Source organism: Symphalangus syndactylus, chromosome 6, assembly GCF_028878055.3.
Source record: "Symphalangus syndactylus isolate Jambi chromosome 6, NHGRI_mSymSyn1-v2.1_pri, whole genome shotgun sequence".
Lineage (NCBI taxonomy): Eukaryota > Metazoa > Chordata > Mammalia > Primates > Hylobatidae > Symphalangus > Symphalangus syndactylus.
The window spans coordinates 36,321,971-36,341,687 of NC_072428.2; the positions used below are offsets into that span (position 1 = coordinate 36,321,971).

The 19,717-nt window shown below is 42.5% G+C and overlaps 1 protein-coding gene across 8 annotated transcripts in view; it reads right to left on the bottom strand.

Moving 5' to 3' along the window:
- NAV2 (neuron navigator 2) overlaps positions 1 to 19,717 on the bottom strand; it is a 782,645-nt gene that overhangs the window by 188,131 nt on the left and 574,797 nt on the right. For all 8 annotated transcript variants that reach the window (XM_055282148.2, XM_055282147.1, XM_055282146.1 and 5 more), the window contains one exon: positions 965 to 2,066. In XM_055282148.2, coding sequence (XP_055138123.1) covers positions 965 to 2,066 — 1,102 coding nt within the window. The remainder of the gene's footprint in view (positions 1 to 964; positions 2,067 to 19,717) is intronic.

Sequence of the window (19,717 nt, forward strand, 5' to 3'; positions counted from 1 at the left end):
GTATTAGTTATCCAATTGCGCAGTGTGGCCAAATGCACTGCTCATCTCCAGCACAGGATCGAATTAGGCACTGTCAGTGAAAGCTCTGGGAATTTTAAGAACTTTAAGTGCAGGGGCTGGGGAGCTTCCATCTGCCTGGAGTGGACTCATCCATGTGTATGACATGGCCCCTGAAGCCCATGTGCCTCATTCAGTAAGGGGTGTGGTGTAGCCTGAGCAATGAGCAATGTTGCTGACCAGAATCACACAGAGCAGCAGCACCACTGTGTGGACTGGCTCCACACAGTCTCCCATGGTCCTGAGGATGTGCCATCAAAGAGACGGGCTGGGAGACAGGCAAGGACAGAAGGATCCATCCATCACCATAAACACCCAGGCTTATCTTCTCAGAACATGAGCTCTTCTGTTTTTCTAGAACGGGCCCCTCTCCTACCATTACTCTTCTCCCCCATGTCCCTCTCCCTTCAGAAAGCCCCAGCATGTGGCAGGGACTGGGAGGATCTGGATGTTCAAGGCAAACCCTGCTATAAGAAATCTTAGTTATTGAGCCAGGTGTTTATTATTTTATTTTTTAACTATGTTGGGATGTGTTAGGACTAATGCTGGAGACTGTCAGGTGACACCAAACCGCCCCCACCCTCATATTTAGGCCTTCATGCTTTCTGCTCAGGGAAGCTGCTGCTACAAGGCCTGGGGTCCCCACATTCCTAAGCATCCTGGGATCAGCTCACATTTTACTTCCCTTCTTCAGCTTTCTCTGTTCCTTCCCCAACCTGTGCTGTATGAACTGCTCCCTGGAGCACATTTTGTCTGCTTCTCTTAGGAGCTTATCACGTGGTTTCTTAGCTATTGACTTAAGTATTCCTGGAGTACAGTCTAGCTCCTGCCCTTACAGAACCAGAATCCACTAGAAAGGAACTTCTACCCAATGTCCCAGGCAGCACAGGTGGGTGGCAGCTCCTACCTGTACAGGAAAGGTGCAACCGTGGCAGTGTTGGGATGGTTGTATTGCTGCTGGGGCTGAGGTAGCTGAACACTGACGGTATTGCTTCCTGTGGTCTGGGTGGTCCCAACGGACCCACTGACAGTCTGGCTGCTGATGCTGTGGTTCAGGGTGGTCCCTCCTGGGCCTTTTCCTTCTGAGGATGCCAGGCTGGAAGAGGAACTGGAGTGTCTGCCGTCCAGCTGGGGCTTCTGCTGGGGGAGTCCTGAGCTCAGCTTCCCACTCCGGCTCCGCTCCCCTTCCTTGGAAGGCGCTGGGGCACTTGGGGATTTCCCGGGCATGCTCTTCATTCCTGGTTTTGGTATTCCACTGTGGGAAGGGGCCATGGGCTCCTTCTTGGCACTGTTGAGCTTCCCCCCTTTGGGGATGAAGCTGGCGATCTTGGAGGACTTTTTTGGCATCTCAGGCACGGCTGCTCCACTGGGGTCTTCTTTTGGCTCCTCCTTGAGGTCCAGCCTCTCCGTCACAGAGGCTCTCTTGGCAAGGTCCTTGCTTTTCTCCTTATCCTTCTCCCGCTGTTGTTTCTCCTTCTCTTTCTCATTGCCTTTCAGAGAACTCTTCTTGTTGGTCAGTGCCCGGCTAAAAGTCCTCTGGGCAATGCCCTTGAGTGCAATCTTGGGGCTGCTGGAAGCAGGGCCCACAGTGGTGAGCATGCGACTGGCGGCCTCCAGCTCCTCGCTCTCTTCGAAGCTGGGCAGAGTCTCCAGCCGCTCACAACTTGTGTCCCGGGACCCCGGGCCCTCACCTGCCTTTGAACCCCCTTTACTGTTGAAAAGTTTCAGCTTTTCCAGCATGGACTTCTGATTATTGGGGGCCGGCTTCATGGCTTCAGGTGTGGGCCTGGGGGCCTCAGGCCCAGGAGGCTTGACCGAGAGCATGGATACCGTGGCACTGTGCTTCACGCTGAGGGATTTGCTGCGCCAAGGCTTGGTGGCTGCACCGGGCTGCGGGATGGCCGAGGAGGTACTGCAATTAGTAGGGGTGGAGCTGCTGCCACTCTCCAAGGAAGCAGGTGCATTGTCACTCATTCCGGGGTGGGAGGAGGCTGAGCTTGCCAAAGGCTCTGCAGAGACAGAAGAGAAGAGGCCTGAATCATACTTGTTGACCTGCACTGAAGACCAGGGAGAGTCAGCCATAGCCACACAACCAATCACTCCCAACCCAAATGCCATATAGCTCCATTGCCCACTTTGTGGATATCTGTGGTTAGGTTTTAATTCCTGGCTTGACTTCCTCCTGCTTTCCATACTGCACAGTTCACATCCCCCCGACCCCATCACATTTTGGTGGCATGTGCCACGCGAATGCATGAGGGTCTTAACAAATCTTAACAGATACCTGCACCATTAATATAGCCAGTACAGGAAAGATTAGGAAATACCTACTGTTTTCAATTATTCATCCCATAGCCTGTTTCCCAATTATGGGAAAGAATCAAGAATTATCCAACTTTAAGCAAATAATGTATCAGAGACATTAAAATACAACAATTACAAAAATAGAAAAGAAGGAGAAACCATGTAGAATCTTTAAAAAAGAATAATTACACACAAAAGTTGTTAAAGCCTATTAAAGCATGTAAGTTTTTCCTATGCTGGCACTTTTAAAAAGTTGCAAACGGCTGGTGCAGTGGCTCACACCTGTAATCCCAGTACTTTGGGAGGCCGAGGCGGGCAGATCACCTGAGGTCGGGAATTCAAGAGCAGCCTGGCCAACAGGGTGAAACCCAGTCTCTACTAAAAATACAAAAATTAGCTGGGTGTGGTGGCACATGCCTGTAATCCCAGCTACTTGGGAGGCTGAGGCAGGAGAAGTGCTTGAACCTGGGATGTAGAGGTTGCAGTGAGCTGAGATCATGCCATTGTACTCCAGCCTGGGAAAAAGAGTGAGACTCTGTCTCAAAAAAAAAAAAAAAAAAAAAAATTGCAAACATGGTTCAGCTTGGACTTAAAAACAGCTTATTTTTTTCTTTTTTTTTTTTTTTTTTTGTTTAAGAGTGCAATCTATGCAATGGCTTCAGTGTGGGCAAGAAAACACACAGGTTATCTGAAAGTCAAGGCTTCCCCTTGGCGCTCAGTGAGTATTTCCCTGGCCAGACTCTTTTCTCAGAAAAGCCTCAAAATATTTCCAAACTAGAGCCAGAATTGTTCTAGTGAGGGCAGGCTCCAAACTAACGGCTAGTCACCAAGGTGGCCAATGTGACAGAAATGGAAACTGCAGCACCCTGCTTCAGTCAGTGCCCGGGATGATGCAGCCTCTCTCTCAAGGAAGGACAGCTGTTGGAGAGAAAGTGCCAGGCAAGGCACGTCTCCACTGGGCCCCGTGCCCACGCCCACCCACACCCCATGCCCAGTGTGCACGGCAGACAGGATACGCCCCTTCAGCCCCCCAAAACGCACCTCTGCATCTGCACAGTCACAATGACATGACTTACCTAGCAGCAGCCACTTTCTCCTGCAGTGATTCCCTAGGAAAAATCCTCCAACTGGAGAGGCTGCCCTTCCAATTGTCACAAGTGTTTTCGGTTAAACTGCTCATGTTTCTAATTAACTTTTGTCATCCACAACTACTCCAGTGCCCAGAAGCCTGGCGGGATTAACGGCTGCTTCTTCTGCCTTTTTTTTTTTTTTAATACCTATGTTCCACTGCCTTCTAGCAACAGAGTAAACTGTATATAGAGCGGCTTTTTATGATTTAAAAGTCAACGGCTGCTGAAGCCGAGTGAAGGCAGCCCCTGTGTGGGGCGTGAGCACCGTGCCGTGAGAGCCCACAGTAGAGGAACTGCCTCCTTTCACTCTCAGCTGCTCGGGGAAGCCACAGCTCCAGGGTGATCCAAAGCAGACCTCCCAATGTTTTAAAACACATATATCTTCCTGACTTACTGGGGATTTGGGTTTGGAGGGAGGGTGCCTCACAATCCTCCCTAACAAAACTCAAGGGGTGTTGTTGGATGTTTTCCTGGGGAGACTGGCTTGGAATCAGGCTCAGAGAACCCACCCACACTGCTGGCCTGTTAGAGGGTTGCTACAGGCTTGACGCTGCCCATCAGCAGCCTGCTCGGTGTCAGGAGGCTCAGTGCTCAGCACATTGTGAAAAGGGGTTCCTGCCCCTATTTTAAGAGTGAGGAAACTGAGACTTAGGTAGGGCTAAAGAACAATCCTAAATTACACAGCCAGAAATGCAGATATCTGGGATTTGAACTCAGGTCTCCTGACATGGTGTCATAGCTACATCCTTCGATGAAGAATGCATGTAAACAGCCACTTAAACAACAAGGGCACTTTTAGGAACTGCCCATTCTACTAGCTTATGTATGTTCACGACATCCATGGTGCGGTACAAACCATCCCTGCCATTTGAAATACAGCAGCCTACATCACAGAGGATGGCTCTCTGGCTGAAATACTAGTGCACCCACCAATCCTGAGTACCAGTCCTCCTAGGAAAACTGCCTTTCCCTTTACCTGAACTCAGATCTGGGGCAGATGTAAAGTTTTCATTCATTCATTCAATATATTCATTCATATCTATCTATTCATTCATTGAGCTCCTAATATGTGCCAGACACTGTTTTAGGTACTTGGGATCCATCTGTGAAAAAACAGATAGAAATCTCTGCCTTCATGGGGTTCACATTTTAGCAAGAAGGAACAGACAATAAATTTAACTAAATAAACTATATTATTTGTTAAAAAATAGTGCTAAAGAAAAGGACGGGGGTCTTAGGGGCAGGTTGCAACACTGTCCTTACAGGAACTACAAGATCACATTCAAGGGTATGTTCCTCTTTCCTAAAGAAGTTTTAGGCATAGTCCCCACGTGTACATGGATCAATGTGATTTTACTGCTTGGAGCTACTCTGAGGCTTGCTCAGAAATGGATGTCTCTACTATCATTTCTATTTTTTTTTAACACTAACAATCGCAGCTAGAAATTAACCAACTAAGTAGCTAATAACTGACCCAGAAGAAAACAGATACTTGGCTTGTCTTGGTGAAATGGCCATCTGAGACTCTCAGGCCTGGCTTATATCACATGGCATTTTCCCCTACTGTATGCTTCACTAGGACTCTGTCCATACCTCTTCCACAGAATGATTTTGGAGGGCCAGCTACTTTATACAATGCTCTGGGAACACAGAGTTAAATAAAGCTCCTGCCCCCTAGAACTCACTGTCTCAGGGTGCAATGGACTTCAAAACAAACCATGAAAACAGTGTAAAAAGTGGTAGAGGGCTCTATGAGGTGCTATGAGAACCGGACAATTAGTAGGCTCTACTAATTCCCCCTGAAGAGTTTGGGAAAACTTCCTGGAGGAAGTGATCCTTGTGTTATCACGTGGTGCTTCTGCTACAGGTCGGTTATTCCCCTGGTCTGGGATTTCCTCCAGGACAGAGACTCCTCACCCTGACTCATCTTTGTGTCCTAAAGTCTGCTGGAGCATAAAGATACTTATGAATTGCTGGTTGGTAATTTTGATATTTGCAAGTCATATTTAAGGCAACAGAGATGTAGGATTTGTGATGAGTCTTTAGCGTTTTATTAAAACTCTTCAGCCTAAATTCAGGAAAAAATTCAGATTAAAACTCAGAGAATCAGAATTTCTATGTAGTATTTAGTCTGGGCTCCCTGGTTATTAAGTCATGGGGGCATTTCAATGCTACTCATTACGACTATAAAAGGTAGCACCTGGGTATGATTCTGAATTTGGTTTCTAGAGCAGAAGTCTTGAGTGGTGCTAGACAGGGGGCACTAGGGCATCTGAGGACCAGGTCATCAACATTCTACACTCATGTCACAGCCAGAAGTCCCCTATGACATGAAGGGTATGTCAAGTCATGAGTGGTCTTGTACAAAGTAACTTGATACATTTCTATCATTCCTAGGATATCACACCAGTGATCTCAGAGCTTGGCCGAGTGGCTGTTTGGGGCCTGTTCGGGGCCTGTTCCTCTCTTTGTCCGTTTTTTTTTTTTTTTTTTTTTTTTTTTTTGAGATGGAATCTCACTCTGTCACCCAGGCTGGAGTGCAGTGGCTCGATCTCGGCTCCCTGCAACCTCCACTTCCCAGGCTCAGGTGATTCTCCAGCTTCAGCCTTACAGACAAGTACCACCAACACCTGGCTAATTTTTGTGTATGTGTGTGTTTTTTTGTAGAGATGGAGTTTCGCTGTGTTGCCCAAGCTGGTCTCGAACTCCTGAGCTCAAGGGATCCAGCCACCTCGGCCTCCCAAAGTGCTGGGATTATAGGTGTGAGCCACCGCGCCTGGCCTTCTTTGTCCTTTCTAATCCTGGGGTCCTATGACTCCTAGCATGAAGCTTTCCTCAACAGGCTTCTCAGATAGTAAGTTAAACAAAGGGGAGGTGTGGGTGGGTAGGCTGGACCTTGAACTTTGTCCCCAACTCATGGCGCGATCCTAGATATGCCATTTTGCCTCTCTTGGCTTCAGTTGCCCCATTTGTTAGAAAGAGGATGAGCTATTTCTCTAGTGTCCTTTTAGCCTTGTTTCTATTCAAATCTGGGCAAGTCTCTGAGACGACCTCTGCGGCTGGGTAATTTCCAATCTTGATGGAGAAAACCGGCTGGGTCAAGGTATGGTCAACATTAGATGAGCTGCTTGTGAATTCAGAAATGCTAGTATCCTATGAAAACCAGTTTGGGGGAAGGTGGGTGGGGTGAGTTCTTCAAAATGAAAAGCACTTATTTTCCTCATAACTAACAACTCTTGTTATTTTCTTCAAATATCTGAACCTTTGTTAAAGCAAAGGAACCAAAGGGGGAAAAAGAAAAGCATAAAAGAATGTTTTGAACATCTGTATCCCCCAAATGATGATACGTGGGCCACTGAAGTGGATGAGATTGTTTTGGATGGCACATGAATATTTTTATATTTTAAAAGTCATATTTATTGCTTATTAGATATATTAGAAACATATTGGAAAATGATAACTAGCCATATATAAATTAACAGTTTCATGGATATTAAATGTAGATTTAAAATTTGAGCTAGCTTAAGGAAAATACGAAATAAAAAACACAAATGGCTCACAGATTTGGCAAAAATCATGCAGAAATTTTATAAAAGACTGAAGTGGAAGAAACACTGTTACATTAAATCAAGATATACTCATATTAAATGTGTTCTCTTGAAAAACGTAATCAACCAAATAGAAATCAAACCAGAAGGCTCAAATAAGGACTAGGTTCAAAACGAACCTGAAATGGTTAGTTTTTAGAGCTTTATTTATTTCTATATATTTGTCTAGTATGTGATATTTTGCCAGTTCTGGCAACATGACCAGGCCTTGTTGAGCCAAAGGTAATTTTAAAATAGTAGCTGTGACTATTTTTGACCACATAGTAAAAACACGGTAAGAATGATATATCGCCATCCAATAAACAACCACTTCTCCACATGTTAAACTGAAAAATATCAAGATACACTCGTATTATGTACAATAAACTCTGATATATGCTACTCTAGTCTGTTCTAAAATGCTGATTGCAGAGCCCTTAAACAGGTTTTTTTTTTTTTTTTAAAAGACGTAGTTTTGCTCTGTTGCCCAGGCTGGAGTGCACTGGTGCAATCTCAGCTCACTGCTGGAACCACAGGCACATACCACCACACCTGGCTATTTTATTTATTTTATTTTATTATTTTATTTTGAGACAGAGTTTCACTCTTGTTGCCCAGGCTGGAGTGCAATGGTGCAAACTCAGCTCACTGCAACCTCCACCTCCCAGGTGCAGGCAATTCTGCTGCCTCAGCCTCTTGAGTAGCTGGGATTACAGGTGCCTGCCACCATGCCCGGCTAATTTTTGTATTCTTAGTAGAGGTGGGGTTTCACCATGTTGGTCAGGCTGGTCTGGAACTCCTGACTTCACGTGATCCTCCCACCTTGGCCTCCCAAAGTGCTGGGATTACAGGTGTGAGCCACTGCGCCTGGCCCTTAAACAGGTCTTATGCCTCACTAGTGGGCTGTGCCTTGCAGTTGGAACACCTCAGTTCTAAAAGACCAGCTTAAAAGGTTGGCCCACCACCAACTGACAAACCACTGTAAGAAGGAAAAGTTTCATTTGAAACACTGCAGACAGGATGCCTTTGAAGAAAAGGAATTTTTTTTCTCGGAGTTTAGAGAGAGTATTAATCCTCTGGTGGGGAGGAAAAAAGTTTGGTTTGGTTTTTCTGGCAACCAGCCTTAACCTTCCCTGACAGGAACCAAAATGCTTTCTAAATGAAAATACTGTTTAAAGCAGATAAATAAAGCATTTCTTCCTCTCTCCTTCAGTGAGGGCAGACACTGGCCCCAGGTCTCTCCTGTCCCCAGCTTTTCAGTTAGGGAGACGTTGGTGGTCTGGTCCTGATGCCAACAGGCACTCAGGGAGAGTGTCCTGTTGATCTCAGCTCCTGTCACTGCTACTGTGATTTTTAAATCTGCCCTGGGGAGGTTTCTGGCCTAAATCCTCTCCCAAGTCTTTGGAGAACAGGCCTGATAATTGAGTGTGGGAAAATGTTTGCAATTTCCTATAATTTGTCAAGGTGTCAATCTTGAGTATTCAATTGGTTAGTATAATTGAAACTAGTTTTTTTTTTTTTTTTTTTAAATGTATTGACTCCAGCCACATGAGCTAGAGACTGTTTTCAGAGTCATCCTGGTCAGTTCTTGACAACCTGGTAGCCACCAGACCACAGAAGGGCAGGTGAACCTGTCTCGATCCACTTAGAGATTCTGTAGGGTTCTTGGAACCTAGCTGGAGGAGCCTTCTCAGCAGCACTGCTGTGTCAATGTCTAATATTAAGGATATGGCTTAAACGCAGTCTTCTCTCCAACTCCATCTTGGAGAGGATCCCTGGAGGTACAGAGAGAAGTAAAGAAGGTAAGCGGGGCATGAGGACAAACAAGGAATGGAGACAGGAAAGTGAGAGGGCATGGAGGGAGAGCGAGCTGGGCTTTGGATCCACATGCTTCAAGGATCTTACTGTGTCTATAATTCCATACACTTCTAGAAAGTCTAAGCTAGAATAAGGATGAGGATCTATATAATCAAATGTTTTTTAAAGGTTGTTTGGTTAATGCAATCCCGATCAAAATTCCAGTGACTTTTTTTTTCCAGACATACAGAAATCTATCCTAAAATTCACTGGAATCTCAAGGGACCCCAAAAATCAAAACAACCTTGAAAAAGAATAAAGTTGGAGGCCTCACACTTTCTGATTTCAAAACCCACTACAAAGTTAAAGTAATTTTTTTAAAAAGTATGGTACTGTCATAAAGACAGACATATAGACCAGTGGACTAGACTAGATAGCTCAGAAATAAACCTTTGCACATATGGTCAATTTTTGGTAAGAGTTCCACAACTATTCAATAGGGGAAAGAATGGTCTTTTCAATAAATGGTGGTGGAAAAACTGGATAATCTCATGGAAAAGAAAACTAAAGTTGGATTCTTTTTTTTTTTTTTTTTGAGACAGAATCTTACTCTGTTGCCCAGGCTGGAGTGTAGTGGCGTGATCTCAGCTCACTGCAACCTCCGCCTCCCGGGTTCAAGCAATTCTCTTGCCTCAGCCTCCTGAATGGTGGGATTATAGGCATGCACCACCATGCCTGGCTAATTTTTGTATTTTTAGTAGAGACGGGGTTTCACCACATTGGCCGGGTTGGTCTCAAACCCCTGACTTTGTGATCTACCTGCCTCAGTCTCCCAAAGTGCTGGGATTACAGGCGTAAGCCACCACACCCGGCCTGGATTCTTACCTTATACCATATGCAAAGATTAACTCAAAATGGATCTAAGACCTATACATAAAAGCTAAAACTATAAAACTCCTAAAGGAAAACATAAGGCAAAACCTCATGACTTTGGATTTGTCAATAATTTCTTGGATATGACACCAAAAGCACAGGGAACCAAAGAAAAAACAGTTGGATTCATGGAAATTAAAAACTTCTGTGCATCAAAGAACACTATCAGTAGAGTAAAAGGGCAACCTACAGAACGGGATGGAATATTTATAAATCGCATATCTGATAAGTGACTGATATCCAGAATATATAAAGAACTCTTACAACTCAACAAAAACAATCAACCTGATTTTAAAATGGGCAAAAAACTTGAATATTCTCAAAAGGAGATATGCAAATGGCCAATAAAAACATGGAAAGACATTAAACGTCACTAATCATTAGGGAAAGCAAATCAAAACCACAACAAATACCATTTCATGCCCATTGGAATGCCTACTATTTAAAAAATAAGCGTCCTTGACCCTTGTTATCCTGCGTTGTGGTTAGTAGATGCACCTGACTCAGCTTACTTCCAAGAATGCTTGAAGTCTTATTAGGTCCCCTGAAATGGTGGTTGGAAAAATCAATAAACAAACAAAAACTATTATCCACACCAGATCTCTCTATAGGGCTCAAAATTAAAATCAGGTGCTCCTGACTTCTCCCCTTCTTGACTAACCATGTCAGTTCTCTCTAAAACTAACTGAACTCAATGACTAGAAATCTTGGTGATGCTTTTAATGTTTTTTTCTTCTATGCATGGTGGAGATTTTGCTCTCTACTGGGTCACTTAAAATGTCATGTATGAATACTCCAGTATCTTGTGACAGTTTGATCAAAAATAAATATGCAGAATGTAAAAGCACATTATCCTAACAGACAGAACGCTTCTCTGTCCTGCATGAACCACACACTTCCCAGTTTTTCTCAGTGACTTTTTCACCCCAGAGGAAGCAGAAGAGGCCCTCGACAGCTGGAGCAATTACAGTTGTGTTTCTTTGTAATATGTGACAAGGTAATCCTTTTTCTTCAGTGGCTTATTTTGGATAAAACCAAGTGAAACCATGGGTGATGAGGTAATTCATTTATCTGCTGGTAGCTAAAAACCAGTTTTGTTTTTTTTTTTTTAAAGAATTATCCCTTTCCAAAGTAGTTTTCACTACATTTTCTCCAAACAGTTTTACAAAGTATGTTCTTAAATCCCACGTAATGTTATAAAGAAGTGGTAAAGCTAAACAAAGGTTAACTTGCTGGAAATATTCATATGCAGCTGGGCTTATGTTTGACCTTATGATAACACCTTAAAAAGAGAATAAATTCTTAAAATCTCTCCCTCTCTCTCACACACACACCCTTTACATCAAATGTATTCTATACAAATTTTAAAAATCCTCCCACTCAGCTGGGTAAGGAGACAGATCATTTGCTGGTATCTGAAGGAAGATACCTTTAAAAATATAAGACATGCCTATTCTTTATCTTTCAGTTCTTGAAGCCACATCAGCCTCTAAACATATCCTTTCTCTCTCTTGAACTTATTTGTTCAAAATCCCCAGGAGAAAACTTTTGCTTTAATTGGTCAGGCCATTTCTCTATCTTGTACCATATATGGCTATAAGAAAGTACAAAATTGGCTGTAGAAAACCATCTCCCTTTTTCCAAGAGTGTATGAAATTTCACAGACAGATTATACACACTTTACAGGGGGCAAATCCCATTCTTTCAAGAGGTCATTGTTCACAACCAGCAGCTTTTTGGCAGAATGCAATGGCTGTACACTATTGTAAATACATCCTTCTAAGATAGAGTTAGTTAAGGAATTCTGAGGCCCCTTCCTCTAGGAGCCCAGCCCAATCTTTCTGCTTTCTATTGGGGCAAAGATGGGCAGCCCTAAATAGGAGCCTCCAAATCAGTGTTAAACCAGAATGGCTTCCACTGAACAATATAAATAGACAGTAAAAGAAAGAAGAGATTCCATGGTCAGGTAAGTTTGGAAAATGGAGGTCTAAATAGTAGTCAAATAGTTTTTTTTGTCTACAGGACTTCTCAGAACCTTTAATGTGCCTATATGCACTGAGAATATCCTAAAGGATAATGGGATGATAGTGTGATTCTTAAATGTATTTTTGCCAGGGAACTAATTTTATGGGATAGTTTAAGGAAAAAGCCTATCATGGGATGCATTTTGGCAAACACTGTCCTAATGAGGGGGGCATAAAATGGGTTTACAAGCTAAATCAGAAAAGACAGATGTCCACTGGCCACTTACTAGGAGAGCTAGAAAAGGGAGAAGAAGATGAGCCCTTATTTCCCCCTGTGATGTTATAATCTAGTAAAATGTGGGATTCTTTCATGCATTCGAGCATTAAACACCCGTAAGGTATACCTGCTTTCTTTTATTTACTCTGCATGGAGGCCAAAAGCTACATGAAAATAGGATGTAGGTTATTACCAGGCAGCATTATGCCTAAAAAGATTTCTATCAACAGTTAGGTTCACTGTGACTCACTACAGAGATGTGGCTGCCATGAAAATCCATGGGATCTTGGGTTATATTAACATAGGAATGACATTCAGAACGAGGAGCGTGAGGATCTTGCTTTGCTGCACACAGCCCATACCACAGCTAGAATGGTGAAATCTTAGAATTTTGGATCTGGAAAGGCTTCTTGGAGATCAGCTACTTTAAGGCATTCTTTTCTCAAAGTGGGCAACAGAACCATGGGCAGGTAATGACTTCTCCACGGTCTCACATTCAGTAAATGCCACAGCTGCTACTAAACTTGGGACTCTGGAATTTGTTAAGTAACATCGCTTCCCTGGCTCTACCCCAAACTTACCAAATCAGAGTATCTCTGGCGAGGGACTCAAAAAGCAGGGGTTTTAACTACCTCCCCAGGTGACTGTAATAGATACCGAAGTTCAAAAACCAGGTGTTAATAGAGTTCAAATCTTACAACACACACTGAGAAACTATAGTTTGCCCTAAAGGATGAGGATGACCCTAAACCATGCTCAAGGAAGAGTGGCCAAAATGACAGAGACCCTCAGCTTTAGAGAAGAGACAAAGGAGAAGGCAACGGTAGAAGAACTCTTCTGAACAAGGTGGCTTTCCTTTCCCTTCAATTTTTCTGCCCAAAGACACTGGGAGGCAAAGAAAAAAAAAAGTTACAGCAACACCTGCCAGAGCAGTCCATGACTCAGGACCATTCTGAACAAGAGTGTTTGGACAGTGAGAGACCCAGGACCCATTACAGCAGTGGGTGTTAGAGGGAGCCCTGGGGTTCCCTGGAGCAATCTTGGGGACAGTTGAGGAGGGTGAGGTCAGAGAGTATTTATAGCAATTGTGGAAAAGGGGAATTGAGTCACCCTATTTTTATGTATTCTCTGCTCCACTTCTACCAGAGCAGCTCTCTTTACATCTAAGATTTTATTGGACAAAAATTTTCCATGGCAAAATATATTTTTATATATATATATGTGTATATATATATTATATATGTATATATATGTGTATGTATGTGTATATGTATATATGTGTATATATATGTATATATGTATATATATGTGTATATATGTATATATGTATATATATGTGTATATATGTATATATGTATATATATGTGTATATATGTATATATGTATATATATGTGTATATATGTATATATGTGTATATATGTATATATGTATATATATGTGTATATATATGTATATATATGTGTATATATATGTATATATGTATATATGTGTATATATGTATATATATGTGTATATATGTATATATGTGTATATATGTATATATGTATATATATGTGTATATATATATGTATATATATGTGTATATATATGTATATATGTATATATGTGTATATATGTATATATATGTGTATATATGTATATATGTATATATGTGTATATATGTATATATGTATATATATGTGTATATATATGTGTGTGTATATATACATATATATGTGTATATGTGTGTGTATATATACATATATATATATATATATATACTCACAGCAATATTATTAACAACACAAGAAGGATAACAATCAACATTTACAGAGCATGCACTTTGTGCCAGGCACAGTGCTAAGCATTTTTATTGTTTTAACTTCTTTTATTCGTGCTATAAATCCAGTGAGGTAGGTAATAATGATCCCATTTTACCAGTGAGGACAACTGAGGCATAGGGGTTGAGTGAGTTACCCAAGATCAAACAGATTAGAGCTAGGCAACTTTATTTCAAAGTCCACACATGTAAGCTGCACTTCTGGTCTACCCCACCTTGAGAAGGGACAATAAACAGGACTCTCAAAATATGTGCTTTTCTCTGGGCACAAGATATAGTATTTTCATCAAGCCTTCTGTCAACAGCTTTTAGAAACTTTACAACAAAGTTTGTTGGCCTTTAACTCCTTCCCTGAAGACAAAGAGAATGTTTCCCTCCAGGAGGTTCTTTTTAAAAATAGGAACGTCAGACAATTTAGCAGTCATTTAAGTATGGTTTTTGTTCTTCAAAATTTAGGATGCTGGCAAAATGTAATCTTTCTGCTGTTATTTTTTCTGTCAATCAAAATCAGGAGCCAACCAAAGAATGAGCTTATTATATTTCTCTGGAGGAATCAATGCAGAAACTGAGAGCTGAATTGGACTATTATTCACTCTCTATGATTGTATTATGCCAAATGTGCAGGAACAGAAGAAAAAGAAGGACTCATTTATCCTGATTCTGCCAAGAATGCAGACACTTAATATCAGATAGATCAAACAATTTCGGGGCTTCACGGATGCAACTGATCCACACACAGCCCTACTAGATTTCTGGGCCTTTTCACCTGACAGTTGTCTTCTTAATGGGAAAACAGAATTCTTCTGAAAAAATGAAATATACTGAGATAGAAAATGCCTCAAGAGACTTCTCACCAGCTTTACTCACCTAAATCAGGAAGCAATTTCCTCCACGTGTCTGTTTTATTTTATGTAATAGGTCTGGCTGTGACAAGTTGGTGGTAGATTGAGGTTTTGCAAATGAAGCACCCATTTAGAGGAATCCTAACAATTCTTTGTAAGCCTGAGACACCTTTAAAAATCAGATAATTACAACGAAGTGGAAAGAATGCTAAGATAATCATCTTATTCTGTTCTGTGATATTCAGACTACCCTTAGAATTATGCAGTCATAGAACTTTGTGAATGGGTTCAAGTCCAACTTAAAGGCTTGGTAATCTTGAGTTAAGCTCCAGTTTATTCATAAGTAAAAATAAAACTAACACTAATAACTAGTACTTTTTGAATGCCACCTCTGTACCAGGCACTGTACTAAGTGCTTTAATTTCATTTAGCCAGGCACGGTGACTCATGCCTGTAATCCCAGCCCTTTGGGAGGCCAAGGTGGGTAGGTCATGAGGTCAGGAGATCAAGACCATCCTGGCTAACATGGTGAAACCCCGTCTTGACTAAAAATACAAAAAATTAGCTGAGCGTGGTGGCACACGCCTGTAATCCCAGCACTTTGGGAGGCCGAGGCAGGCAGATCATGAGGCCAGGAGATTGAGACCATCCTGGCTAACACGGTGAAACCCCACCTCTACTAAAAATACAAAAAATTAGCCGGATGAGGTGGTGGGCACCTGTAGTCCCAGCTATGCGGAAGGCTGAGGCAGGAGAATGGCGTGAACCCCGAGGGGGCGGAGCCTGCAGTGAGCCGAGATTGCGCCACTGCACTCCAGCCTGGGTGAAAGAGCGAGACTCTGCCTCAAAAAAAAAAAAAAAAAAAAAAAAAAAAAAATATATATATATATATATATATATATATATATATGTATGTATATATATAAAGAATTTGAACGATAAAGTCCATGCTCTTCTTATTTTTTTTTTTGAGACAGGGTCTTGCTCTGTTGCCCAGAATGGAGTGCAGTGGTGCAAACATGGCTCACTACAGCCTCACCTCCTGGGCTCAAGCAATCCTCTTGCTTGCCTCAGCCTCCCATATAACTGGGACCACAGGTACATGTTATCATGCCCGGCTAATTTTTTTATTTTTTGTAGAGTTGGGGTCTCACTATGTTGTCCAGGCTGGTCTTGAACCCCTGGGCTCAAGCAATCCTCCTGTCTTGGCCTGGGATTACAGGCGTGAGCCACCATGTCTGGCCCCATGCTCTTCTTAATCAATGGAGATGGTAACTAAAGCTTTCTTCCTCCCTCATGAGCAGCAAAAGGGCAATGATGTGAAAGCACACTGCAAACTGCAAAATGCTGAGATTCTTATTCTTCTCTACTAATATTGGGCTTTCTTAAAGCAACGTATAGCTATACCAAATTTTGGTGGCGTCATTCTCTTTTATAAGCAAGATGGGACCAGGTCTCTAACCCAACTCTATGGAAGAAGAGAGAACTGTCCTTCCAGTGCCATAGTTTCGTACGTGGCTCCCACGGCCCTGCCCAAGCTGACCTCTGCCATATTCCCACTCTGCGCCAGGGCCCTGTGCCTTACAGGCATTGGCCTGTGTGCCCCGTCAACTTCACCAGGCTGGCTGGAAGCAGCCCAGTAAACACACAGTTCTCACTGTCTGGAGTGGTGACTCAGTCACTCTTGGCAACATCTACTCTGTTTCCATAAGGCTCAAAGAGCTCTTCATATGAACCTTGTTGAACAAGGACTCAAGGAGCTTCTCACCCACGTGCACGGCTACGAGATAGAACATGGAAACCAGGCTCGCTCACAGACCAGCTTAGAGGTTTTAATTCCAACTTAAACATGCTCAAGCTTATTAAATTTTGTTTCAGAGAATCTTTGTCATCTTGAATAATGAATTCTGGATGTACAGGAACCAGGGATATGACTGGGCTCAAAGTTATTTGGCCACATTTCTCCTCGGAATCCTAAAATAACCACAACATTGCATGTTTTTTTCTCCAATCACCCAATCTCATCCCATCCTTCCAACTTTTATTTTTCTTTTGACATTTCTTCTGTTCCAGGTACTTTTCCAGGTGTTAGGGATACAGCAATGGATATATGGTCTATGCCTTCAAGGGGTTCCAGGTCTTGGAGATGAAACGGAGCATAAAGCAAAAGGAAGGACAAAGCAAGAAGCTATCGTGATGATTGGTTTACGGACCCGTGGATCACAAAAGGGGTTGCCTAACTCAGTCCGAGGGCAAGTGGAAGTCAAGAATTCATTCAAGCCAATGAATGACTGCATGAAACTTCTAGAACTAAACCTTTTACAAAGTAAGAAAAAGAAATAAAATGTCCTGGGGTCCAAGCCTAGTGATTAAAATCAAACTCAAGATAACAAAATATATAGATTCTGCACTTGATCAGGGCAAAATCTGGTCAGCCAAATACATTCATGATACTAATCATAACCAGGAATTCCAGGGGCATATCTATTCCACCCAAGCATAATGAAAAATGGGACATATAACTCAACCAGAATGTTGTTCTTCTCTGCTCACCCAGCATGCATATACTTTTTTCATTCAGTTGCACGTCCTGAATTTATTTCCACAATGAAGAATGCTTACAAGTCACCTCCCAGCCCATGATGGAAAAAAACAGGCATGCAGACTCAACTCTCATTTTTTCCCCAAATTTGGCAGACAAGCCAGAAGCAAAGTTGATGGTTTCAAATAATGTCAAACTGACTATTGACCCAATCACTCCCAGCTGTCAATCCAGATACCAGTAGTTTGAGACAAATGGCTAAACTTTCTCCAGCAAGAGTCACATTTTGTACTAAAGATGTAAATGAATGGCAGACCCAAATGCAATGTTATCCTCTCAGTTTGGGACTTAAAGGAGAAGATGAAGGTAGGAAAAGACAACCAGCATTAGCTCCACACTGAGGTGCACTGGGCTTGATGGACCCAGGTTCTCTCCCCGAACAGGGGATTATCAAGTCTATTTTACACAACAGTAAATTCAGGTTCAGAGAGGTTGAGTCATTGGCCTGATATCAAAAAGCTGGAGAATATAGAGGTGGGATTCAAATCCAGGTCTGTCCAGTGGGGAGGCTATAGCCTGTTGCCTCAGTCTCATTCTCCTTTGTGAAAATTAACAAACCTGGCCAGGTGCAGTGGATCACGCTTGTAATCCCAGCACTTTTGGAGGCCAAGGTGGGCGGATCATCTGAGGTCAGGAGTTCGAGACCAGCTTGTCTTGGCCAACATGGCGAAACCCTGTCTCTACTAAAAATACAAAATTAGCCAGGCGTAGTGGCGAGTACCTGTAATCCCAGCTACATGGGAGGCTGAGGCAGGAGAATCACTTGAACCCGGGAGGTGGAGGTCGCAGTGGGCCGAGATTGTGCCACTGCACTCCAGCCTGGGTGACAGAGTGAGACTCTGTCTCAAACAAAAACAAAAACAGACCTGTGAGAACAAAGCTATGAAATGAGGTAGATGTGAGATGAGAGGGGGATAGCAGAATATTTCTTGGAAGCCACTGTCTGTGAGGGTAAGGGGGGCAACGACATTTCAGTTACAGGGGAGAGTTGTCTCTAGTAGAATAATTCTTTGACAAGCCACCTGGCCCAGAAACTCATGCCCTAGAACAGCAACTGCCTTACAGGAGGCAGAAAATTGCTAGGGAACATGGGGTGTGCAATATTTCCCTCCCTGTGACACCCCGTCCCTCAACAATATACTGTCACAAAAGTTACTAAAAATATGAAATGCTTGCTGTGAATGTATATCTCTTGGAAACCAGCAAGGAGGTGGGCTTTTGTGTTCAGAATGTGGGGGTGGAGTAGAGACCACCTTCACAGAGAGGCTGGAGGCAGCACCTCATGGGAACTCACAGAAATCCTGAGGCAGGTTCCATACTGTTCAATCAGATCTCCAGAGGGCAGGTAGGTCCTTGAAGCATCTAGGCTGGGCAGGGCTGATCCAGGACACCTGATCTCTTAGTTACACCAGCATTGCCTGCTTCTGCAGCAAGGAACAGCCATGCATTTCTTCCTCCTGGCCTTAGTTGTTCTCCTTTACTTCTCAAAGTACTCCCAGTTCCATAACCCATTTCCTAACCCATCATCTTCTCATCTCCCCATTCTCTATCCTTCACAGATCTTGGCCCTCTGTACTTATCAGTAGCCTGCTACAGACTTAACTCACTCCTCTAGTATGGAGGCCGGTAAACCTGGGCCTGAAGGCCAAATCCAGCTCCCCACCTATTTTTGTAAATAAAATCTGGCTGGAACACAGCTGTACTAATTCATTTACGTATTGTCTATAGCAGCTTTCTCACTACAGTGGAAGAGTTGAATAGCTGCACCAGAGACCCCATGGCCCTTGAAGTCCAAAATATTTATTGTCTGGCCATTTAAGAGAAAGTCTGCTATCCCTTGCTCCAGAATATCAAGTCCTTAAAGCCTGGGTCTCTGTTTCACTCATCTCTTTACCTCCAGTATGTGATACAGAATAAATGTTGTTTCATAAAGTGAGTGAATGCATGCATGAGGGTTAGACAGACATGATTAGATCAATTTAACACAGTTGTTACTGCAAAGACACTAATTAGAAATCCTTTAAACTGAATAGAGATGTTCTAGTTAGCCATATTTTCTATTTAAGCCAGTTAACAGCAACAGCAACTTTTATGTTTTAATGCACACTGATTTTATTTTTTTCCTCAAAAGCATGTTATTCTATTTCTCTTTCTTAGTAAACTTGGGTCTAATTGAAAACTCTGTGATGCTTTGGGCTGCATTGCTGAACATTAGTATCTGGTACTGAAAATGACAGGTATAGCCTTGGAAGATATTTGGGAATAGGATAATTTATCTTCCAGTTAAATGGTGGATGTTATTGGTTTTTGGTGCATATACCAAAAACATTAGTTTATTTCCCTTTCATTTGCTCTTCATGATTTTAATCATTAGTAGTTCAATGACTTATTAAGTATATATTAT